The sequence below is a fragment of the Carassius gibelio genome, chromosome B10, assembly GCF_023724105.1.
Source record: "Carassius gibelio isolate Cgi1373 ecotype wild population from Czech Republic chromosome B10, carGib1.2-hapl.c, whole genome shotgun sequence".
In the NCBI taxonomy this organism is placed as follows: Eukaryota; Metazoa; Chordata; class Actinopteri; order Cypriniformes; family Cyprinidae; genus Carassius; species Carassius gibelio.
In genome coordinates, this window is record NC_068405.1 from 19,298,370 (window position 1) to 19,324,658 (window position 26,289).

At 37.5% G+C, this 26,289-nt stretch overlaps 2 protein-coding genes across 3 annotated transcripts; both read right to left on the bottom strand.

The window, feature by feature from the left end:
- Positions 1-3,260: 3,260 nt before the first annotated feature.
- Positions 3,261-4,075, bottom strand: LOC127966538 (uncharacterized). Its single transcript, XM_052567590.1, has 2 exons — positions 4,032-4,075; positions 3,261-3,801 (listed from the first exon to the last, which is right to left on the bottom strand). The coding sequence occupies exon 2, from the start codon at positions 3,790-3,792 to the stop codon at positions 3,388-3,390; it is 405 nt and encodes a 134-aa protein (XP_052423550.1). The 5' UTR covers positions 3,793-3,801; positions 4,032-4,075; the 3' UTR covers positions 3,261-3,387.
- Positions 4,076-9,507: 5,432 nt separating this feature from the next.
- Positions 9,508-26,272, bottom strand: LOC127966536 (uncharacterized). 2 transcript variants are annotated; one of them, XM_052567588.1, is made up of 3 exons: positions 26,118-26,272; positions 25,018-25,543; positions 9,508-9,860 (listed from the first exon to the last, which is right to left on the bottom strand). In XM_052567588.1, the coding sequence occupies exons 2-3, from the start codon at positions 25,537-25,539 to the stop codon at positions 9,684-9,686; spliced, it is 699 nt and encodes a 232-aa protein (XP_052423548.1). In that variant the 5' UTR covers positions 25,540-25,543; positions 26,118-26,272; the 3' UTR covers positions 9,508-9,683. The 2 variants fall into 2 exon arrangements, with proteins under 2 accessions (XP_052423548.1, XP_052423547.1); XM_052567587.1 differs by lacking the exon at positions 9,508-9,860 and having other exon boundaries at positions 24,665-25,543; positions 26,118-26,267.
- Positions 26,273-26,289: the final 17 nt, after the last annotated feature.

Below are 26,289 nucleotides of genomic sequence, written 5' to 3' on the forward strand. Positions count from 1 at the left end.
ACTAATTTAAATAGAGGTTCACTTGCCAACTGGTTTGCACTGACCACACTGTGTTCTTCTGTGGTTAATACAGACCAATGTGGTTCATTTCTTGAATTTCGATTAGTATTTAGAAATCAAAGTATTTTCCTACTCGGCCTGTATCAGTATATTAATAATGAATTGGGATGTAAATATATTTCAGTGTTTGAATTTAAGGCCATTTTTATGTGATAAACTCTTTTAGTTCTGTTTTGTTTCAACAGTGTTGTATTATTTATTAAATACAGCAAACATGCCTATGTGATGTTCAGATTCTGGTTGGAGATGATAAGATAGTGTTCTTCCTGCAGAACCAGCGTAATCTGTTACAGATTACTTCTTTCAGGCCACAATCAGCTCATCTGGCGAGTTTTCACCTCAGCTCCACAGCGTCTGTCACGGTCTCTTTCAGGTGAGGTTGAGGAAACCTCTGAGGTGATTCCTTGTTTCGCTGTATGTCTGTATCCCTGTGTTAATCTGTGTGATGATATTACTAACGTCAGATATGCTACAGTTTTGCTGTGGAGACTGATTGTTTAATTGAACAGTTTAAAGCCAACATGAAATCAAAATTGATGTTCTGTTCTTATTTGTGCACAATTGATCATATATAAGCTCAGAAAAATGTAATTAGATGCAATAGATTATTTCAAATACTGTACATATTTGACATTAGTTCCTGTGTATATGATGAGAAGACCAAATTTGTGTAAATAGTTTATGAAACCATTCTTAGATTTCGGCCTTAAAATTTGATAATTTCTCATTTCTCATTTTTGTTCTGTAGGCTACTTGTTACTCTCTCCTGTCTAAAGCATCTGTCAAAGACAGAAAGGAATTGAGGAAAGCAGTAAGTGTGAATGGTGAATGTATCTGCTTGCTGTCTCGATTCACTTCATTAATCTGAGACTCTTGTGCACCTCTGGCTTGGATTACTGATTTCCTGATTATTAGAACGTACTGAACGTATATTTTAGCACCAGAACCAAGAAAAATCAAGAATTGCCATCATCTTGGCATGAGCTGACACTCTCAGCACTGAGGGTTGGAAATTCTCAAGGCTTTGAATGCAGTGGTGCATTGTGGGTTATGTAATTTGGTAACGAACTTCACTCCTTATTGAATGCCAGAATGATTTTACACTGAAATGTTCAACCTGAAACGTTTATTCAGAATAAAACCCATTTTTCTGTACTAGTGCCGCTTTAAATGCTTTGCTGTTACTTCTCTAACACTCTTAAAGGTCACTGGTGAAGACCTCCGCCATCATTGGACATTTAACGGCTTCAAACTGCTTCCTGACTTTAACTCTAAAGCCTCTTGTGCTTGTGATAGTTCCCTCACAGAACCTCATGTTATCCAGTTACTCAACAGATATCATCATATGATCAAGTACAGCTCCAATAAAAATTATTTAACATGATTTGACTCGAAAATGTTCAGATGCTGTAGATTAATGTGATGATGAATATTGGTTCTGGACTGGAACTATCCTAATGAAATGGCATGTGTTACCTCAGCAATAAAATCCTTCTTTCACGTTCCTGTGTATTTCTATAGTCTCTCTATTTGAGACTAAAAAAGCCTCCACCTAGGATAGAAAGGGCCCTTAAACTCATGTCAAAGGGGAAACTAATACTTCTTTTATAAAAGTTGTCCATGCTGGAAAACAGGTTGTACCCGCTAATGTTGGCCAAGTTGGATTTTGCTGCTTCGACGCTGGTCCAGAAAAGTCTGCCAGGTCAGAACCAAGTCCATGACCTGGAAAGTCAACTGACTAACCATCTAGCAGAGTTGATTTTGTTAAATCACTGCACGGCATGGCTTTGATGGGGAAGTTGTGGCCTAGTGGTTAGAAAGTTTGACTCCTCACCCTAAGGTTGTGGGTTTGAGTCTCGGGCCGGCAATACCACAACAGAGGGCGCCGCAACATAAATGACTGCCCACTGCTCCGGGTGTGTGTTCACAGTGTGTGTGTATGTGTGTGTGTGTGTTCACTGCTGTGTGTGTGCACTTTGGATGGGTTAAAAGCAGAGCACGAATTCTGAGCATGGGTCACCATACTTGGCTGAATGTCACGTCACTTTTATTTTATTGCTTTAATGGATGGATGATGAAAGATCCTATATTATGAAAGACATCAGTGTATAAAACGTAGTTTTTGTCTTATAAAGACTCATATTTCATTGGGCAACTGTCCACAGATCCTGGAAAGTATAGCCAAGTTTCTCTTGTTCACAAAAGAGGAACACATGAGGCTGTTTAATGACATAGTGAAGAGTAATTTAATGCAGCCAGAAGGTAAGTAGCGATCTTCAGGATATAGATCCTCCTGAAGGGTATGTTTAAACTTTGTGTTTTCTTAGATTTTTCCTGGACATTGCCTCTGACTGCCCGGCGAGCGACTCTCTCAACCACAGCTCGTCCTTCATTAGTGATGGGAATGTTTTGACCCTACACAGGCTGCTGTGGAACAACCAAGAGAAAATCAGCCAGTATTTGTCTAGAAACAGGTGAGCAGGTCTGTGAAAGACTTGTGTTATCATCCAGCTCATGCGGTCAGTATCAGAAAGACTGTTATTGGAAGTGAAAATGCAGTGTTTAGATTCTTGAAATTGTGCACATTCAAATGTCTGTATTTGGTTAGTAACTGATTTGCTTTTTTTTCTCTTTTCTAAACGTGTTTCTCTCTGATCCTATTTTTATTGGTTAAATACAGGGGACAGCTGTTTTGTTGTAAAAATTATTATTCATCACTTTGAATGACAGGGTCATTGTATTAATACAACAGTAAAATATTGTAATGCAAGCATACTTTTTATTTCTTAAATTTTTTTTCAAATCCTCATTGAAGTTTCAGTTAATCAGAGAATACTTTTCCAAACTCCAGGGATCATAAAGCAGTTGGAAAAGGAACTTTGTTAAAATGGCCACCCTGCTTGCTTACCTGGGTCTCCCAGAACACAAACCTGTTGAAGATACTCATTGGTCCAAACTACAAATTACAAAGGCACACGTTGTTCTTTTGTTCAAAGATTTATTGCTTCTAAAAACAATTAGTTAATTAACAACAACTTACAGATTCATAGTTTTACATTCTTTTGATTAAATTATGCAGATATTAAAGCATTTTAAATAAATAAATAAATAAATAAATAAATAAAAAACTCTGCTTGTTTAATAATGGTTGTGAATAGTACAAACATTTTTCATATTTGAAATATGTTTCTCTACTGTTAAGCAAAAAGGTGTTTGTTACAAGCTGTATAACCTCTACGAAACTTCCATAGCATTTCAGAAAGACTATTAAGTCTCAAAAGAGTCTCACATTATTGTCTGCCTTCAAAGCATAAGGGAGGTTGATGGTCACTGTATCATCTGTAGAAAGCTCAAAGTCATGAACAGAAGCAGCAGAAGTTTGCAGCAGCTGGTCGTGGAGGAACTGCCGATGAGGGCGCTGACACTTGGTCCTTTAGGAGTCTGGAGTGTGTTGTTTTTGGAGCTGGGTGATGTGGTGTTGTTCATAGTCCCATTCTTGTTGGTGGAGGTGCTGGACGAGGTGCTGGATGAGGTGCTGGTAGAGGTGCTGGTAGAGGTGCTGACTGAAATTGGATTCTGGTTCCCATTGTTCCCATTAGCACCGTTGTTTTTGGCGGTGGTGGTAGTAGTGGTGTTAAACGGAGTAATAGTAGTAGTGCCTTGACTAAGGACCTGCATACATCCGAACATCACAACAAGCAGAACCACATACATGTCCACTTTTAGAGCCATATCTCTGATCTGAGAAGAACATAACACAAAAATCTCGTCAGTATAGAAGTACAAACACTTCTTTTTTATTAGCTGCAAAATGATGTTTAATACATATGAGCAGTTTTTTTAAATACATGATTAATTTATGTTTATAGAGGTTGAGTATCATTCGGAATTGAATTTTAATTTGTGAACATCAGTCCAAAGAAATAATTTAGAGCATAGAACAGTGTTTAGAATGTTCCCTGGGTACTCACCGGCAGTGGTCCACCTAAATGATTCTGATGTTTTATCTCTGCGAGTGGTGATGTGCAGTGTCTCTAAACACATGCCGGCGCTTTTAATAAGGCACCAGTGGAAGAAGTCACATGGTTCTTCAAAAAGGAGGGTCAGTGATGGAAAGTTAATGCTGACAAGATTTCCCTTTGTTTAACAAATAGTTTGTTTGCTTTTCATGGGGTATCATGGTGACAATTGGAAGACTGGCTTGAGTCGCTGGGTTTACAACAAAAGATTTCCAACATATAGTTAGGTCTATATTCCTATATAACTGGGTAACCTGATTTAACAGTTTATCACTGCTGTTAGTAATAACAGGCTTTCTAAAGGTTTTATGTTCTGTCAGAAGAGTCAACCGTGATGATGAAAGTCTGATGTGAGAAAAATAAAACCTGCTTTCCCAGCTGGAAAATCCTGTTACCATCAGGTTTAAAGCTACATGTTTGTGGATGGATTATCAGCTGTTTGGGAGCGGAAGGTGCTGGTAGACCATCTTGAATCAAGCGTAATGTTTGTCAGTTGTTTTTTGGAACTTGGCAGGCCATTTTCTAGTCATTATGGTGACTGATTTATTACTTTAAGCAAAACTTCTTTTTTTTTCTAAATGACATTCAAATGGAATTTGTTTTGACTATGGATGGACAAGTAATATGTTGTTGTAGCCAAGTGGGGAAAGTTTGGCTGGTTTCCATCAGTGATTAACCCCTGCTAGTAAACGTTTTGTGCTAATTTTGCGGTGTTGTGCTCATTCCTTTGCGTTGCGGCTTGTTTCCGATGTGTTGTGATAATTTCGTTGTTGTACAGTAGCTGGTTGTTGTGTTGTGGCTTGTTTCTGTTGCGTTCTGCTAGTTTCGTTGTGTTGTGCATGGTTGTGCACTATACTGGCCATCTTACTTATTTTTTTATATTTTCATAAAATGTTAAGCATAAACAATATTTCAGGGACCCTGGCAGAATCTGGACCAGAGTGTTGTGGAATATATCCACCTCCTCCAGGTTTTGGGGCATGTTGGTAGGTAGCATCCAGAACTTGTTATGACTAATATTGAGAGCATTCAGGTTTGGGAGTGTGTTTTGATGAAGACCACACAGCTTATTGACAGACAGGTCCAGAACTCTGAGGTTCCACTGGTACGCTGTATCATCTTTGTTAAGTGCACACAGACAGTTTCTTGAGAAGTTGTTTTCCTATAATGCCCATGGCAGTGAGGCTGGGAAATTAAGTAGAAGGTTATAGGTGATGTCAAGGATGCCCAGATGTGTGAAAGAGCTGAGGTGGTGATGCTGGTTAGATAGCCAGTTGTGGGTCAGGTTGATTGAATTTGGATTGAATGTTTTGCTGCTGGCCAATAGGCAGATGCCTAACCCCCCTCCAGGAACAGTTAACTGTCCGGTGGCTCTCACTACAGCAACAAACACTGGGACACCCTGCATGTACATGAGTACACGTAAGCCACAGCAAGAGCATGCAGGACATCGCTGCACACATGGGCATCTTCATTGTGTTTCTGTAGACAGTTGCAAGAGATTTAGTTTTTTTGCTGAATGCTTGTTTGATTGCTACATGCTGTATGCAGGATGCATCCAAAGTTATTTGTTTTTGTAGTTTGTTAGTTATAGTTTGCTAGTTACGTAATTATGGTAAGTCTAAATCTGATAATATTAAGTTTCTGATTAGGCCTGATGACAATAAGTCTGATTAATGCAAGTGATGCAAACTAGTCTGACTATAATGAGTAAAGCAATTTGTGTCAGATTATAATGGTATAAAAGTGTCTGACCTCTGTGAATCTCACTATAGTATATCTGATAGCAACTAATGACTATGAGTCTGAACTGTTGGGTATAGTTACTTTGGAAAGTAGTTAGTTAGGTTACAACGTTACCATCAATTAAAAGTAATCAGTTATGATACAGCGTTACCTATTCATAAAAGTAACGCGTTAGAGTACTCATGCGTTACCAAAAATTAAAAGCCGTTTGCAGCGGCTCACACATGACAGACACAGCCCCCGGCCCCTTTAAATGCACCTAGAAGTCGTGACTCCCGACAATGAATAACGTCAGTCATCCGACTAAATTAACACTGCAGGATAACAATAACAGAAAGACAGTCAGCAATCGGCTATTCCACATGGCGTTTTATTTATTTATTATCACAGAACATATTATTAATCAAAATTCGCACCTAACGTTACCCAGCCCGGGTAGCCTAGGCTACTGTATATTATGAGCACCACATAACTCCTGATTTTTCTTTAACTTTAAATAATGCAGTTATCAAAGTACAAGTATGCTTACTTGTAAACACAACCTTAAACAGGCTTGCAGATTTAAATCCATTTAGAAATGATGAACAACCAGCCAGCCAACGATCTAACAGAAATTAACAGCTGCCTGTCAAACAAAAATGATAACAAACCGAATTAAATCCTTCACTGCCACACAGGCAAATGACAAATCGCTTAATAGCCGAACTAATTATTATTAAAGTGTCACTCACAGTCACAAGCCTAAATTCGCTTTAACACAGTCCTCTTACATTTACTCTTCAAAGTCGTGATTAAAACGTAGCGTTAAATTTGAGGTAGAATTTTTGGCGGTCGACAGAAGCTTTTCACCAAAGCAGAGTGTGCATTTTACCGTTATGTTCTTTTCTTTTTCGTTGACAAATTGAAAATAATGTGCGTACTTCCATAAACCAAACGCTGTCCTCTCTGCCATCTTGCCGGGAGTTCGAAAAAAAAAAAAAAAACACACACACACACAGGGTCAGGCGCAGGGCACAGACGCATCACAGCCATTGACTTCACGATCACAGAGCTTCGGCTCCGCTGATACATCCGCAGGTGGCACAGTAGACCTAGGACTACTGTCTGACAAAAAGCAGGCTGCAGTCGGGATTTTCCTTTCCTTAAAATAACGGATTACTTTTTTTAAAAAAATAACGAAGTTACTGATTACTTACGCACGGAACTAACGCGTTAAGTTACTTTGTAACGCGTTACCCACAACACTGAATTTGAATATAGTATAAGTGATAAAAATGGCATAAATTCTGAGATTGACAATCAGTGTTACACATGCAATCGTACATCAGAGATGTGAAGGTCTTCATGTAGTTGTTCTGCAGATTTGCCTGCTCCTACTGCTTGACTTTCTAAGCACACGCTTAGAAAAAGCAGCATTTATATATCATTTGCATAAAAACTTGTTCATATCATGCCACACAACCTGAAAATGTGTGATTGTGAGTCTAATCCTTCCTCAGGCAAACCTTGCTGCTTTGTGAATCACTTGCCTTCTTGACATCACATGTGCTTGTCCCCTTTCTGTGTTTCAGTTTCTCTCCATCACTCACTTCTTTTTTTTTCCTACTTGATCTTCAGATTAACAACTCTGATCTCTTATTTTTTATGCTATTCTTGTTTTATGCTGCAGTAAAATCCAAATCCCATCTTTCTCTGTGCGGGTCTCTTTCTGGGATCACTATGATAGCAGAAGAAAGAGAGAGGCAAGGAAGAGAGATGAAGTAGAGTCTACGCCCTGGTACAAGAAAGAGAGAGAGGAAGTGCTGACATCTCTGTTTCCTCTTTAGGGTTCCCTCATTCAGCATCCATTTCCTCTGTTTTTTTTCTTTTCTGCTCTCTCCCCCTCCCTCTTTCCTGTTTTCTTTCTTTCTTCATTCATTAAGCAACACTTAACCTGTAATTCAGGTCTGAATATGTTTTTTTCTGAGTTTTAAATTACTGGGATGAAGTATGATGAACAATACTAATCCCAACTGGGGAAAATTCTAAAATGAACACAATTTCTTGCAGAAAAAAAAGTCCTAATTTTATGAATCTTGTTATTCTGATTATGCATAGTCAGACAATTTGGTTAAATCCATTTGCACTCAGCTCTTATTTTACATGTGCTGACTAGTTTCTTCCCTTAGTTCACAAATCCCCACTCAGTTCCCAATGATTCTGTGGCATGTGCTTTAGTAGATCACAGGGCTTTTGATGTGAGCAAGGCAAAAAGCAAAGTCAGCTGGAGGTCTTTGGTTAAAGAAAGTGGTCAATGCCACATGACGTATACTCTTTTTTTTTGTTGGTATGAATATGTTTTTCAGAAGGCTTTGGGTTTGGAGTGAACATCATAATGAGCTTTTCTGTGGAAAGTGGAAAGGTTTGAGATGATCACACTCCATCTGTGGGAGCTTGAGTTGATGTGTTCTTTACCAACGGGAAACTTGTATGGGACTTCACTTTGCAGAGGATTGTATATTTGTTTGTTTTTGTGCGCTGTGATTGTGTTTAGGGTTGCACCAATACCACTTTTTCCAGTACTCGGCCCGATACGAATACTGTTATTTTTGTTACTTTCCCATACCTAGTACTGATACTGATATTTTTATTGCATTTGTAAAAAAATTTATATTGAGTACAGAAACCAAAAGAGTATGTATAATATAACTTAGTAATTACTAATTTATTAAATGGACACAATCAATGCATGTGTGTTTTATATATTTTATTCTTTATTATTATTTATTTTTAACCATGATCAGTGATAAAAATACTGGAAGAACTGTAAATATATCAGCTTTATTTCTTGAGTATAATGAATATCAATATAATTTCTCTTTAAAGGTTTCTAGCTGAATTTTATTTAATTTTTTTTACAAAATTACACTCAAACAATGAAGGTTCTTTGACGAAATCTATAGTATCTTACCATTTCTAGGCTGTTCCTCTGTCTCTCATCACAAAGATATGAATCCGAAAGTCAGAGGAGGTGATCCATTTATCATCATTGTCTTTTTGTTTCTTGGTTTCCTTTTCTATTTATAACATGCTGAGAATATATTGTGCTAGATCACATGAGCATATGTTAAGTGTGAATGAAAAGCAGAAATGTTGGTGTGGCTGTAAAATGGTGTATTTTCTCATGGTGGTTTAATGCTGCAAAATAAAATCTAAATGATTAATCTAATTTAGTTTTGATCCAGATGAGAAACACCAAGTCGTGTCTAGGTTCAGGGTTCAAAATAAAGACACAGAATAGTTTTATTCTTAAAAACACAAAACTGCACAGTCATTTTCTAATCAGTTTTTATAAAAATATTTGAACATCCTTAAAACAAGATAAGTTATACAATTAGTATAAGTGGATGAATCTGATTGACTTCAGATAAAAAAATATTTTATAAACATGATATTTTGTTGTTGTTTTAAAAATAAAAAACGAAATCAATTAATAGATATATTCCCACTCATTATCACACTTTTATTTGTAAAGTATATATATATATTTTTAAGGATGTTTAAAGATTTTTTTTTAAGTGACAACAAGATACAGATGTATTATTTACAATAAAGACAACTTAAATGCACACACATATGAAACATGGTCATACAATATTGTTATAGGCTAAAATAAAGAGAGACAATGTGGAGAGTGACAGGCTTAATTGCAGTATTTTCAGAATTTTATACTTCTAGAATTTAACTATAGAATACAGTAGAATTGTATACTTTCATATCTCAGACATATGCAGTAGATAACAGTTGAAGCTTAAGCAGGTGCAGACTTGAAATGCCGCCAGGGGGAGTTGTGACACCAGTTTAAGTGTCTGCTCGTGATCACTCCCCTGTGTCGGGGCTCTCTGGTGCTTTAGCATCAGACTCAGGACTGTTCTCTTGGGTGATGTCTCCATTCGGGTCCATCACAGGCGGCTCAGTGCTGGGCTGCTCTGTGTCATTCTTCTCCTCAGTCTTGTTCTCCTGATCCTCTTCACGCTCCTCTTGTGCTGTGGTGACCTCTGATAGCATGAAGCAGGTCTCAATTGGATGCCTGTCCACTTGGCATTCATCCCGGCATGGTGATTCACTCTTCTCTCTTCTGGCATTTCGGTCAATGCTGTCGTAACGAGACTGGAGACTAGAGATAATTCCTTTCAGGTGACAAACCCGACAGGCGCATATCAGCGTGGTCAGCAACAATACCAAGCAGCCCACTGTGAGAGCACCCACAATCAGTGGCAGGCTGTGTGTATTAGTGGGTAGACAGAAAATACAGTGTTCATCCTCAGGTTTAGGAGGGGCCAGAGTGCAGAATGTATCTAAAGATATTTCCATTGAATTGTTTAGTTTTGATGAATCTCTGTTATTATTGAATGTAGTCAAGGACACATTTGTGACCATTGTCATAGATGTGTTCCATTTTATTTCAGTATTATATTTGTCTTCTTCTGGGACCGTTGTGTTGGTGGTGGTGATTTCATTTGCTGGGTCATCAGCATGTGCCGTTCCGAAGAGCAATGCAAAATACACAAAACAAACTGTTCTGGTACTTATCATGTTTCTGCAAGACATACAAGAAAGTGAAGGTTTTATTTTATTTTATTTTTACTTTCTGTTCATTTTTATTGTTTTGCATTATTTATATATACTTACCGTTTTTCTAGAAATTAATATCTAAAATTAAATGTAATTCAATTAATGTAATTCAAACATTGGTGACAATAATGGAGCATGACAAAAACAAGTGTGTAAATCTTATTATGCAGATGTTCGTGTATTTATAAAATGTATAAATGTATATATGCAATTCAATATATATACAGCATATGTGTACATATTTTTTTTCTTGTTTAGTTCTTTATATAGAATGCCACTTTTAAATGTAAAAATTTTCATTAGTTTTTGAGATATAGTGTGTATCATGAAACTTATTATATTAGGAACTATATATATTTGTATATATAATTTATAAACATTCATTAATTTTTGTAAGACTTTGGGTCATTATTTCATGAAATTACTGAAATGAATTTGAGGAGCTTGATCCTCATAGATAAAAAAAAATCGTTTCTTACCTTTTCGGACTGTTACTGGTTTGTTCTGAGGTACTGTTATCTGAAGAGCTCTGTGTGAGTGTATGCACACTGTAAATTTCAGCACTAGAGCTTCTTTTGAGAAGTGGTAATTTTAAAACTGAACACTCATTAACTAGTGATGAGTTTCCTGTCTGTTGTTTCACTTCTGTTTGGACTCTTATGTTAGACATGCACATGAACCGCTGTGAATTGTGAATTTTGTCACATTTATTTAAGGCTAGTTATATGCACAAAGACCTTATTAGACTGCATTTTTTTGTAAATCATAAACCAGTGTATGTCATGGGGAATTCGCCCATGTTTTCAGTTTTTATAACCTTTAAGCTTTTATGACAGTTGAAAATTCTCAAGGATGGCTTGGTCTATCTGATAATAACAGCATTCGATGGGTTTGCATGACTTTGTTTGCGATCAAGTAGCACACCTAGGTTCCTAACTGATGACGAAGAATTGACAGAGCAACCATCAAGTCTTAGACAGTGTTCTAGGTTATTACAAGCAGAGTTTTTAGGCCCTACAATTAACACCTCTGTTTTTTCTGAATTTAGCAGTAAGAAATTACTTAAGAGTGTATCTCTTGCTTCAGTAAGTCCAGTTAGTGCCCCATTAAGCCCTCAATTAAACTCTTAAAAGACTCTTGAGGTCCTCTAGCCATTTCAGACCATTAATTGCATTTTCTGAACCATTGTTGGTTCCTCAAATAACCTTTCAGTCAAGACTATAGAATACCCAAGACATGTCACTCATTTAGTTTTGAATGGGGAAAAATGCTATGCTCAATATGGCCGCTCAATCACAGGAAGACCAGCCTCCTAAATGAAAGAGCCAATCACTAATCAGTAAAGTCATCACATCACTGCAAAAATTTGTTAGAAGAGTCCCGGTTGCTATAGAAACAGTTATGATATATCCTGAGAAATAAGTTTTTTATAACGCTATTTGAGCAAAAGTAACAACATTTGTGACACAGTTGTTATCAGATTTCTTGGGCGATTCCAAATATTAAATTTAATCCCAAGCTTAGTGAACAGTTTGGGAGAATTTGATGTTTTCCCATTCAAAGAGATAGGAGCTGCACTTGGATGCCCAAGAGGTGTTTCAAAGATGGCCGCCAAGTGACATGACTTGTCTTAAAGAGACTTTGTCAATAGTTCTTAACCATTTTATTGGTAGCGTAAAGAACACTTTAAAAAGCTAAAGAAATGATTCCACAATAAAGAACTGGAAGGTTATTTAAGGAACCATAGATGCCAATAAAGAACCATTATTTTTAAGATTGCTAATAGTTTCACTAGAGAGACAAATATGGAGTTAAGAAGTGTTCTGGTAACCAATAACTAAAGCACCTGTGTTTAGAGTACATTACTCCCTGGCTGCTGAACCTGGTATGCTGCAAGCACAGTGACGATGCCAAGCACCAATGAGCCACTGCCATTCTGGACAAACTCATTACCATGACAATCAACCAAAAGCAGATGTATCTATTCATTCAGGCCAAGATCTGGAGAAGCCTGGGAAAGGTAACAGAACTGAATTGTATTTATGTGGCATATGCTTTGAGGGAATTTTATTTTGTGTTTTGCTGCGGGGTGTTTAGGCTTATGAAGAGCTGCATAATGAAACCATGTACATAATGGATTGCTGTTTGCAGTTCTTTCAGTCACAATTATGATCTGATGGATATAGTTCTGGATAGTTTTATTAAAACCAGTGCAACGGGAGGTCTCAGATCCATCAAAGCTGAAGCAGACACAGCAGTGGCTTTGGCCTCTGGTAACGTCAAACTGGTGTCTAGCGAGGTGACTTACATACACACACAGACACACTTTGTGAGTTCAGCTTTTAGAAGACTGTTTTTCCGGTAACACTATATGTTAAGGGTACACAAATTACCATTAATTAATGCATAAATGTATGTGTGAATTATGCATTACTTCATAGTCTTTCATTCATGACTCCATGGATGAACAACACCTTAATTAAGACATTAAGGAAGGTGAGTACATCATCAAGATTTATGATTTATTACACATGATTATGATGTTTTCATGTTGTGTACAACATGACCATTTCGATGCATGTGTTGATTGTGGAGGATGATGTAAGTGTTAAGCAAGAAATACACTTACTAGTGTGTGCATGCAATAAAGGTGTAATTACACAAACTTTATTTTAATGAACAAAATCAAATCTTTTGGGAAAGATTAAAAAATGTACATTTTGAGTGATATTTCATTATAGATTTGTAATACAGATATTTGATAATAACATTGATTTAAATAGAAACTGCATAGATGTTGGTAAAACTGTTTTAGAAAGTCTGCGATGGGTCTGCGCTTTAATACAATATATGGCTTAATACAGTAACTGCATGCTTTCGTGTAGAGGGGTAAGGACGGATTTGAAGTGGGAGAGACAGAGCGGAGCAGGTTTGAGAGTGCAAAATATAATAAAAAAACATGGTGAAGAAAGGTTTTACAAGAGACGATGCAATTGATTTGATCTTTGATGACACCTGGGAAGAGGCTGAGCAACACTTTGGATTCAGAGTTTGTGTATTCAGACGTTGAGGAGGCCTATGCTGCTGGCATTGATCCAGACGTGGATTGGGTAAGTGAAGCTTATGGTTGTTTCTGATTAATCAATGAGAACTGTGAGTGAAATAGTCATAGACTCCGTGTATCAGTTCGAAAAAGCACATTTTCACACACTTATGTGGTTTATGTGCGTTACACACACATATTAGTGGGTATGTGCATGCATGTGTTCATGTTTGCTCGTGTTACATTATGTGTGTGCATTTGTTTATGCGTATATATGTGCATACACATATCTCTCTGTGTGTGTAAAGGTGTGTGTGTTTGTGTGCATAATATGCTTGTATGTGTGTGTAAGCAACTATAGGCTTTTTTTATTGTTATTTCATTGTTATTGTATTATTATTATAGTTACTTTTTTTACAATTTTGCTCTTACTGTCACGATCGGTACACGATCGGTACACAGGTACACAGGTACACAGATCCAAGTGCAGGTATGTCTTTTATTGGGGTAATCCAAATCGTTATCCAGTCCAGGCAGGGGACAAAACCAGAGTAGCAATCCAAACATAAACAAACACAAAACAATCAGGCAAGGACAGGACTAGAAGTAGAGTGAAAACTACAAGGACTCCGGGACACATACTAAAACAGAGTGCAATGATTAATGACCAGTGACAGCTGAGTGCAATGATTAGACAGAGATTGTGACAAATGTGGTTCATGAAGTGACAGACACCGTGGGGAAGGAGGACATCTAGTGGTTACCCAGGGAACACAAACCAGACACTGTGGCAATACCCCCCCCCTCTACAGAGCGGCTACCAGACGCTCCAAGACGAGACTGACAAAACAAGAGACCAGGAGGGAGGTGGACAGGTAGAGGCTCAGGGGGAGGGACGGAGGGCCAGGAAAAATGGAGAAACCAGAGACAAGAGGAACATGTAAATTGGGGAACAGAGACCAGAGGTATAAACACAAAACAGGGAGACCAGGAGGGAGGTGGACGGGTGGAGGATCAGGGGGAGGGCCAGGCTCACAGAGGGAACGGGGACAGGAAGTGAACAAAAAATAACAAAACAACAACAACAACACAACAGGAGACCAGGGTGGGTCAGGGCGTTCAGGGACCCAGGACAGTGCCGACCAGGCAGGATTCCAGGGTGGAGCAGAAGACCACCATATCCATTTGGTCGAGACAGAGGCCCACCCGGGCGGCGCAGAGGACCACCACATCCATGTGGTCGCGCCAGAAGCCCACCAGGGCGGAGCAGAAGACCACCACAGTGGGATTGAATTGACAGGAGAGCAAGTCTGGTTGGGCAAGTCTGAAACAGAGAACACGAACAAGTTAAGAGTAGTCTCCGCCCATGAAGATAGTCGGTGACTTGACCTTGCTAATGAAGAACACTGGTGATTTGCCCTTGTCCATGAATTTCACCGGTGACTTGGCTTGACTTCGGAGTGTCGACGGTGACTAGCCCTGACTCTGGAAGGTCAACGGTGACTAGCCCTAACTCTAGAAGGTCATCAGTGACTAGCCCTGACTCTGGAAGGTCAACGGTGACTAGCCCTGACTCTGGAAGGTCAATGGTGCAAAAGCTTGAAAGTTCAAGTTCATATGTCAATTCAAAGTTATGCCATCATTAATAACGTACTGTTTGTCAGTATTCTAAGGGACCAAGTACCCACTTTAGTTGAGAGGCCACAAACAGGATGAAGTCATGAGAAGTTAATGCTTATGTAACCTTTGGCTAATTATAAAAAAACCGACTACGCCACCTAGGTTACTGCTCCACTCAGGAAAGTAAAAAAAAATAAAATAATAATAATACTCCAAAAAGACAATTTAACCAAGAAGAATTACAACAAAAAGAAAGGACCCTGCTGATTCGATTTGCATCAAAGACAAAGACGTGACTTATCAAAAAGTATACAAAATGTATTCTGCACAAGGAGAATCATTCATTTAAAACATCCTAAAAATAGATCTCATACAAATTACCAATTAAATACCCACAGTTAATAAGAGACCATAATAAACCCACTTTAACAGAAAGGGACAAGCCACACAGCAAATCAGTTAACAAAGTTTCTTAAGACAAGTGATCAACAAAAAAAGAAAAAAAAGAAACCATACCAAGAGAAAACAAATACACTCCCGCTTCTGTTAAGCTTCAATGTCACATTTCAAATAATCAAATGTGGATATAAACTGGCAAATGAATTTGTAATTACAAAGAAAAACAAAAAGGAAGTAGTATTACACAGACATGACATATGACATATTTAACAATCACTACTATTATTAATCTTAAAGATCGTTCAATCTACTTTAAACTGACCCAGCTACCAGCATGTTAGTTGGCTATAACAGCCCATAGAACACGCCTGTCTAATATCTCAACACAGTTCATAACGAGCAAGTCTCGTTAAAGAGCTGGGTGGGTACAGCAGTTCAAAACCATAAAGTCCCTAACGTCAGTCGTGCGAACAGTACAACAGATACACAAATAGATATATAAAAAACAAAACGGAACAGCAGTAAGCGCTCTTGGGCCACACCTGCAATAAAAACGCGAATAGTACATTAATTGTAATTTCTCCCCTAGCTCCCAAAAAAAAAAAAAAAAAAAAGAAAAGTCTTGCATGCACGAAATAATGTTTTTTTTTAATCATGTAGCCTACCATAAGCATAGCTTTATCCACAATGTTTAGTAAAGACTTTTTTTTTTTTTTTTTTTTTTGTGAACAAAGAAAACATCATGATCATGTGTACACACTAAAAAATGTTGGGTTAAAAATAACCCAACTTGTAAGCCAACTATGGGTTGGTATAGCACCTTCCCATCTGTTGGGTTCCAACCCATTGGGTTAGAATCCTGTTGGGTTAAAAGTTACCCAACAGTTGAGGTAATTATTTATATTCATTAACATCAGTATTTTCATTAAAATGTACATAAACCAACCATATTTTGAAACTACTATGTTGTAAATTACAGATTTTATTTTAATATGCAAATAACACATTTACAAATATTTTTTTTAAATATTTTATCTAAATGTACAAGAATGTGTAAAAATACAACTGACATTTTCAAATGTGTCAATTCATTTCAAAACACACAACGTGCAAATACAGTTCACAGCTGTGGCCTACCTGTAACCCGAAAGTCGCAGGTTTGAGTCTCAGTGCTGGCAGGAGTTGTAGGTGGAAGGAGTGAATACACAGTGCTTTCTTCCACCCTCAATACACATGGCTGAAGTGCCCTTGAGCAAGGCACTGAACCCCCAGTTGCTCTCCGGACGCTGGATCTATAGCTGCCCACTGCTCCAGGTGTGTGTTCACTTCTCACTGCTGTGTGTGTACACTTGGATGGGTAAAATGCAGAGCACCAATTCCGAAAATGGGTTACCATACTTGGCAAATGTTATGACTTTCAAATAAAATAAACATAACACATAATAAAAAAAATAAATAAAATAAACATCAGAAAACCAAGTAATAATAATAAAAAATATACTAGCTGCTGGACCTACTGATGATCAATAAAATAAAGTTTTTACTGATTACTAATGACTAAATACAAAGTTTTTAAGGAGGAGACAGTGTAGAGAAGAAACTATTAAAGACTGTGTGTTCCAAAAACTCTCAAATGGGAGCAGAGGGCTTTAGGTAGTAGATGTCATATACAAAGAAAAGTTTGAAACACAGATCGAATGCTTGTAGTATTGTCTCCTGTTCCATCGCCTCCCCGTTTAAAATAATAAAAACTTGGGAGGAGTTTTCCTTGTCACCAAGCACCAGGACATTTGGATTCTGGCTTGTCTCATGATTCAAGTAGAGCACTAATTAGGCCCCGTCCACACGGAGACGGAGCTTACCCCAATCCGATCTTTTTTTTCCTCGTCTCAAGAAATATCCGCGTCTACACGAAATCGCAAAATGATGTAGTATACATGCCAGACCAGTATGTGGCGCTGTAATTCTGCCACAGAGATACACTAAAAACAGAGAAGAAGACTTGGACTATGCTCATAAACCATGCGCGTGGTACCCAAACGAACATGGAACAATACATTAGCCGTGTTTCCACTATCGAGCTAGGACCGGGCGTGCTAGTGCGTGCCAGGGCCAGTCGCGTTTCCACTGTCACTTCCGGGGCTTGATCGTGCCTCGCCGGGGCTTCCTTGGGGCCAACGGCCAGGTTTTTTCGGCCCGACGAAATCCTTGGGCCAAAGCGGGCCAGCTGGGGCTAGAGGAGGGGTTACGAACAAAGGCGGAGTTTCTCCGTGTCTGGAGAGCGTCAGCGCAGATCATTTCAGAAAGAAAACAACTTTAACACCAGCATTAAAGACTTTTTAAAATCAGTTGAGCTCAAAACTCACTCTTAGTCAGCAGTGAGTGTTTGAAATAACTTGATCGGATGTGGATTACAATCACTAAACACGGCATAAATATTTATTAGCGATGTAAAAGACTATGCACGATAAACATTAACATTACCATGGTAAATATGACCGCTTGGAGAAATCAGACGTCAGCTTCTTATTCTCTATCACAATTGTGTATTTATTAAGTAACATTTTATCTGTCGTCTTGTTTCGTGAGTTTAGCTCCACGTTGCATATCATCAAAATATAATAATGATTTTTGTTCGGGAGCTTTTATAAAAATAGAGCGTATGTGCTGTGGATCATTTCAGAAAGATAGCCGCTATAACGCCAGCATTAAACGCTTTATTTAAATAAGTTGAGCTCAAAACTCACTTTCAGTCAGCAGCGAGTGTTTGAAATAACTTGATCCAATGTGGATTATAATCACCATACAGGGCAGAAATTTTTATAAGCGATGTAAAAGACGATGCACGCTGGGCATTAACATTAAACATGGAAAATATGACCGCTTGAAGAAATCGGACGTCAGCTTCTTATTCTCTATCACAATCGTGTATTTACTAACTTATATTATCTATCACAAGCCTCGTCTCGAGAGTTTAGCTCATGTTGCCTATTATAAAAATATAATAATGTTTTTGTTCGGGATCCTTTATAAAAATAAAGATATCATTCATTATTAATGTGACGTATAGGCCACTGTGACTACAAATAAACATAAACAGACTCTACTGTATAAGCAGGCTATTTTCATAAGCGTTAAAAATAAATAAATAAAATATAAAGTGTATTTATGTGCGATTAATTTTGAGTCTTGATAAAATTAAATCATTATGATCAATGTATCACTTATTCAATAGTTAAAACATCCATGCTTTTGAATTTGAATAACAAAGCATGCAAACAAACGGCCGCTTTTATCATGTTCGTTTTGTGATCGCGCATGTTCCAGTGACTTATTTCTTATTTTTCTGATAACTTCTCTTTGTTAGTGAAATAATGAGGTTGCATGACGTTGTTCTGAGAGGCGTGTCAAGGGCGTGTTTTAGTGACGAGCAGCGGAGCTTCAAGCTCCCCTGTGGAAACCCTGCGCTATTCTGGCCTCGGTGCTACTGGTCCGAAGCTATGAGCCCCGCCCGGCCCGCTTTAAGCCCTGGCTCGCACTGGCCCGACAGTGGAAATGCGGCTATTTATTAATCAGTGTTAATGTTAGTTAATAAAAAGACAATCGTTCAGTGTTTGTCATGTTTTTGTTGCTGTTACGTGACGTAGAGGTGTCTGACTAGGGGGGAGACGTGGGCTGATACGTCATCGTTTCAGAAAATATACGGATTAGCCGTCCAGACGAAAATGAAAAGACGGTGTTTTCAAATTTATCCACTTTGGGACCCGGTTTCAAAAAATAGCGGTTTCACCTTGCGAAAACGCCGGATCCGTGTGGACGAAATACCTATCCGATAAAAAATTTGTGCGTATTCACAGAAACGCGTCTCCGTGTGGACGGGGCCTTAGTGCCAACCTTAAAAGAATTAGAAAAATAAAAAGTTCAGTTAACATAAATTGTGATGATATTTCATTGATACACTCACTTTACAAATGAGTGAATTTAAATGAGTTCAAAGCTATAGCGAATTTAAATTGGTGATAATTTACCCAAAAATTTTTTTTTCAAAATATCTTCTTGGAAAGATTTGTATTGTACAACGTGTGTCTTATACAAAATAAATAAATAAAGGTGACTTGACTACACAGGGCACTGTAATTTAAAGTTTTGCTTTTACTTACAGGTTGAATGTCAATGAAGGACCGCTTCATTTCTGTGTATGATGTGCACACCATTTTTCCATTAGTGTGGTATGGTGCAGATGGCAGGAAGGGTTTTAAAGACAATTTCTACACGAAGGCCTTTAAATGACAAATGTACAGAGAAAGCACAAGTTGTGGGGATCTACTATCATTTGCACTTTGAGACAGACTAAACCAGTTTTCACTCCCTCCAGAAAATTTGTGGCAATATTTGCGGATAATGTGAGTAAATTTTACCACCCTTTACCCTTTGACTCATTTGGACTTGTAGAGAGGAACAAAAGTACACTGTAAATGAAAGGAAGCTTTGTTGGACGGAATACAACAATACACTTATTTCACCTCATTTGTCTTTTTTCATAATTTTTGGAAGCCATAGGTATAAGTAAAATGTAAAACTTATGTATCATTAATTTAAATAGGTCACTTACCTTGAAATGTCTCAGTTAACAGGCAGAAATTATATTGTTGCAATTTTTCCTTCACGAAAAAGCCCATCGTCTAAACCATAAGTATAAACACATTTAGTACAATAAATTTAAAAAACGTCAATTAATCTAGCTTCATAAGAGAAATTGCTGTAATTATAAGGTATTCTAATAGATACATAACAATATGAATAAACCATAAAAACACTTACTGTTCAATTAATTAGTCCTGGTGCACTTAGACGAATATTACTTCTGTTTTACACTCCCCTCTTTTAGGTTGGTTGTCGGAGTAAGGTTATGTATATTTACAGACAATCAATATTCGTGATGTTGCCAATTTGAAGCGTAACTATTTTTCATTAGGTAAAATAGGCTTTGTAGTTTATGCGTGTTTTAGTATTGACAGAAAAAAAAATCATAATGAGCAAAAATATGCCAAAGTGGCCTGCTGCTCGCACCAATTGCCTCGGTGAACGGCTGCACGGTTTCCAGTGAATATATATGTGTGCGAGGCACTAGCGTGATCAAACTGTTGAAACCGATAATACTCCATATTTGGTCACACAGTAAAGGTATGATTCAAAACTGCAAAGTGTTAGAAGTTATCAAGAATGATAGCAGAGTTAATAAGAATGATTCCTGGATCATTCTCATTTCGCTCTGCATATGGAACCTGAAGATATTTTAACCAAGAATTAACCGAATGAAAACATTTAACTTTTAATCCATATATGTAATGCCTGTTTAATAAAAATAGCATGCACAATAACCTTTGAGTAAAGGTATTTCTTTTCATTTTTGGTGCATAAACTTTTGCTTAAGACTATCCCACATTTTGAAATGAACTCTTAACTTTTCAAATGGATTTTAAGGATGTTACAATGTTATATTATAATGTTATTGTTTTACTTCATCCTTTCATCTCCGTTTCCAGTCCGTCCATTTGCGCCACCTGGTGGTTGTTTCGCAAATGATTATAACACGCAGCTGACTTGCGATGGTATTACCCATTCTGGTGTTCACCTACTGAAACTTTCCAGGCCACTCTCCATCTCTTTTTCTTCCTCTCCCTCTTTATTTATTCTAGCAGAGCCTGCTAATGCTGCACAGTAATGACACATCCTCTGCCTTCAATTGTAACTTTGGTCTATGTGTTAGTATATGATGCTTTATGTTGTGTGCATCAAGCAGAAATGGCATAGTCAGACAATTTAGCTAAATCCATTTGCACTCAGCTCTTATTTTACATGTGCTGACTAGTTTCTACCCTTAGTTCACAAATCCCCACTCAGTTCCCAATGATTCTGTGGCATGTGCTTTAGAAGATCACAGGGTTTTTGATGTGAGCAAGGCAAAAAGGAAAGTCAGCTGGAGGTCTTTGGTTAGAGAAGGTGGTCATTGCCCCATGACGTATACCCTTTTTACATCTTTCCATTGTAAATTATAAAATTCAGTAAAATGTTCTTTTTGTTTTTTTGTTTTAGAAATTCATAAAAAACATTGCTTAAAACAGGTTTATAAGTAGCTTTTTTATTAAAACACTTAAAAAACATACAATCTCAACATATATATAATATATTAAAACTCATTTGTAAAGTTAAGTGTTTGCATATGCAAGACATGAACATGTTGTGTGGAAGTTTGTGACTCACTGAGGAGTCTGTAGAATTGGTTAATTCAGAATTTGTTCAGCTAAAAAAGCTGTTATGTTAAGGGTAGTTATTAGAGGGTGCTATGCAAGATTTCATGTCATCTTCTATTGCGGTATTAGCTGATTTGTGTGTTGGTAAAATAAGTGTCTTGGGTTTTTATGAAACAGTTTTAGATATATGAGTTGTCATACTTGGTTTGCACCCACTCATGCTTTGCGTTGGTTTGTCCGTCTCAGTTAGCAGATCATTATTGGCGTAATTTTCTTTTGGCGTTGAATCTGCTGTAGGTCCTTGATTTGTCAAGTCTGATTGAGACTGTTCTGTTTCAGTGGGTTGGATATTGGACCATTTCGTTGAAATCCAGGATGGATTTTTCTGTGTTCTTGATATCATAAATCCATGACTCATGACTGATGTGGTATGAATATGTTTTTCTGAAGGTTTTGGATTTGGAGTGAACATCATAATGAGCTTGAACTAGGTTGAGATGATCACACTCCATCTGTGGGAGCTTGAGTTGATGTGTCCTTTACAGGAAACTTGTATGGGGCTTCATTTTGCAGAGGATTGTATATTTGTTTGTTTTTTTGTGTTTGTGTTTGTTTTGTGACTCGTTCATGAGTCAAGAACCGTTTCTGTCAGACGCGTTCGATTCCTGAAGCTGATGATACTCATAGACAGTAAAAGAAATGGACACAGCGACCCCATTGGAATTCAATTGAGACAAGTGAAGCCCGCTTTTTAGCACTTCAGTTTCTGAAGCGCAGACTCAAACGAAGCTTGAAGACGTCAGCAACCTGTCTGACAGATGTAAATCTTCTAGTAGCTGTGCGTGAAAACTGCCATCGTTAATCTTGCAGTGACGGCGAGCTTGAGCGGGGAGTTCTGATTAATTATTTTGTATAGTATTTTAAAATGTAACACCAGTATGCCATATTAAGTTAATTGCCTGCGAGCTTCTCCTCCTGTCTGTACGGTAATGCGACAGAGAGTCAAGTGGTTAAGCCTATTTTTTACATAAACTGTTTATACGGGGCCATAATGTAACATAGAAGGTAATGGAGCCCTTTATACATTGTCGTGTATCTTTAGAAATAAATCATGGACAAACGGAGTCTTTAAACGCCTCAGATGTAAAGTTATTCGCTGTCAAAGTGACGCCAAAATGAATGGGACCCATTTGGAATGCTAACGCAAGTGAAGTTCTGCTAAAAGATGGCAGCCCCCACCCGACTTCAACTTCTGGTCGAGTTCCTTGCCACCTGATGATACTGCGCATGTGTGATTCAGCGTGAAGCAGACCGACACACAGAGCGTCTGAGCTGAACTGATTCTTTTGGTGATTGATTCTGAACTGATTCTGTACTAGTGTTATGAGCGCGGGTAAACCAAAGGCTTGAATCAAGAGCAATCATCGCAAATGACGCCTTTACGTCGAGCACAAAAGAACCGGTGAACCGTTTTCTTCAACCGTTTTATTGAATCGAACTGTTCGAAAGATTCGAAAGATACTGGTGATCCGAACACTGATGCAACCGGTTCTTGACTCGAGTCAGTCTATTGTTCATTATCTGGCTCGGCTCGGTGTTCATCTTCAGTTCTCTCTTCACAGCAGTTCAGTCAGTGTACTGTTTGAGTGCATGCATTACTCTGGGATATTGGTTTGTTTGAACTCAGAGGGAGTGTCAGCCACATTAAAAAACTTAACAGCTTACGTCATTTGTGGATTAATACGTATTAGAGATGCGAACCGTTTAAAACGATTCAGTTCGATTTGGTGAACTGAATGATTCGTTCGCGAACCGGAAATCCAGCTGCTTTGATTTGAACTCTCTCTCACACAGACACGGAAGAGAAGACAATGCTGAATAAAGTCGTCGTTTTTGCTATTTTTGGACCAAAATGTATTTTCGATTCTTCAAAAAATTCCAACGGACCCTCTGATGTCACATGGACTACTTTGATGATGTTTTTCTCACCTTTCTGGACATGGACAGTATACCGTACACACAGCTTCAATGGAGGGACTGAGAGCAAATTTTTCATCAGTTTTACTGGTAGTCCACTGTATGAAGAATATTTGGGTAGAATTTGTCACGGTTTACTTTATTTTGCTATCCTCACTTACATAAATGAACTATAGTATCCTGCATCACTAGTATAAAAAATAATTTTAATATTATCACACTTAGTTATGCCCATTAAAATGTATTGTACAAGATTGTAGAGGAGTTTTGGTGAATTCTGTATGTTGTGGCCTGGTGGACATGAGAGCAGAGGGATGTACAATTTTCGGACTAGGTTTTGCTACTGACTGGGTGCCATCTTGTGGTGGCGGATCAGTGGGAAAAGACATAATAGCTGACATAATAAAAGACATAATAATTGATTTATCTAATTTAATTTTACCTGAGTTTTGATTCAGATGAGAAATACCAAGTCGTGTCTGGTTTCATGGTTTGAAATAAAGACAGTTTTTATTCTTAAAAACACAAAACTGCACAGTCATTTTCTAATAAGGTTTTTTTTTTTTTTTTTACCAAAAATATTTGAACATCCTTAAAACATGATAAGTTTAATCATAAAATTGGATGAATCTGATTGACTTCAGAGAAAATATTTTATAAATATTATATTTTGTTGTTGTTGTTTAAGAATAAAAAACGAAATCAATAAATATATTCCAACTTTTTATCATACTTTTTGTCAAGTTTATATATCCCTTTTTTGAGGATGTTAAAAAGATTTTATTTAAAAGAAGTTTAAAGATTTTTTTGACAACAAATTACAGATGTATTATTTACAATAAAGACAACTTAAATGCACACACATATGAAACATGGTCATACAATATTGTTATAGCCTAAAATAAAGCGAGACAATGTGGAGAGTGAAAGGCTTAATTGCAGTATTTTCAGAATTTTATACTTCTAGAATTTAACTATAGAATACAGTAGAATTGTATACTTTCATATCTCAGACATATGCAGTAGATAACAGTTGAAGCTTAAGCAGGTGCAGACTTGAAATGCCACCAGGGGGAGTTGTGATACCAGTTTAAGTGTCTGCTCGTGATCACTCCCCTGTGTCGGGGCTCTCTGGTGCTTTAGCATCAGACTCAGGACTGTTCTCTTGGGTGATGTCTCCATTCGGGTCCATCACAGGCGGCTCAGTGCTGGGCTGCTCTGTGTCATTCTTCTCCTCAGTCTTGTTCTCCTGATCCTCTTCACGCTCCTCTTGTGCTGTGGTGACCTCTGATAGCAGGAAGCAGGTCTCAGTTGGATGCCTGTCCACTTGGCATTCATCCCGGCATGGTGATTCACTCTTCTCTCTTCTGGCATGTCGGTCAATGCTGTCGTAACGAGACTGGAGACTAGAGATAATTCCTCTCAGGTGACAAACCTGACAGGCGCATATCAGCGTGGTCAGCAACAATGCCAAGCAGCCCACTGTGAGAGCAGCCGCAATCAGTGGCAGGCTGTGTGTATTAGTGGGTAGAAAGAGAATACAATGTCCTTCCTTAGGTTTAGAAGTGGCCGGAGTGCAGACTGTATTTGAAGATGTTAGTTTTGATGAATCTCTGTTATTATTTGTTGTTTTCAAGGACACATTTGTGACCATTGTCATAGATGTGCTTTCTGTTTTTATACTATTATTGTCGCCTTCTGGGACCGTTGTGTTGGTGGTGGTGATTTCATTTGCTGGGCCATCAGCATGTGCCGATCCGAAGAGCAATGCAAAATACACAAAACAAACTGTTCTGGTACTTATCATGGTTCTGCAAGACATAAGAGAAAGGAAAGGGTTTTTTTTGTTCATTTTTTTTATATATTTCATATAGTTACCATTTTACTAGAAATTCATCTTTAAAATCAAATGATTGTTTTCATATTGTAATCTAATTCAAACCTTACTGAAGATAATAATGGAGCATTTAGTGTCAAAAACAAGTGTATAAATCTCATTGCAGATGTTCGTGTATGTATTAAATGTATAAATTAAATTATATTCAATATATATAAACAGTATATATATATATATATATATATATATATATATATATATATATATATATATATATATATATATATGTATATATAGTTGTTTTTTATATTTTTCTTTCTTAGTACTTCATATAGAATGCATATTTTAAATGTACACATTTTCATTCATTTTTGAGATATCCACAGTGTGCATCTGAAACTTAGTATGTTAGAAACTACGTAAACCTTTATAGATTTATAAACTTTTATGAATTTTTGTAAGACTTTGGGTCATTATTTTATGAAAGTACTGAAATAAAATTGAGGCGCTTGATCCTCATAGATAAAACAAAGTAAATGGTTTCTTACCTTTCTGGTCTGTTACTGGTTTGTTCTGAGGTACTGTTATCTGAAGAGCTCGAACGTCTCTGTGTGAGTGAATGCACACTGTAGATTTCAGCACTAGAGCTTTTTTTGAGAAGTGGTATTTTTAAAACTGAAGCTGCAGGTGCTCACACTCATTAACTAGTGATGAGTTTCC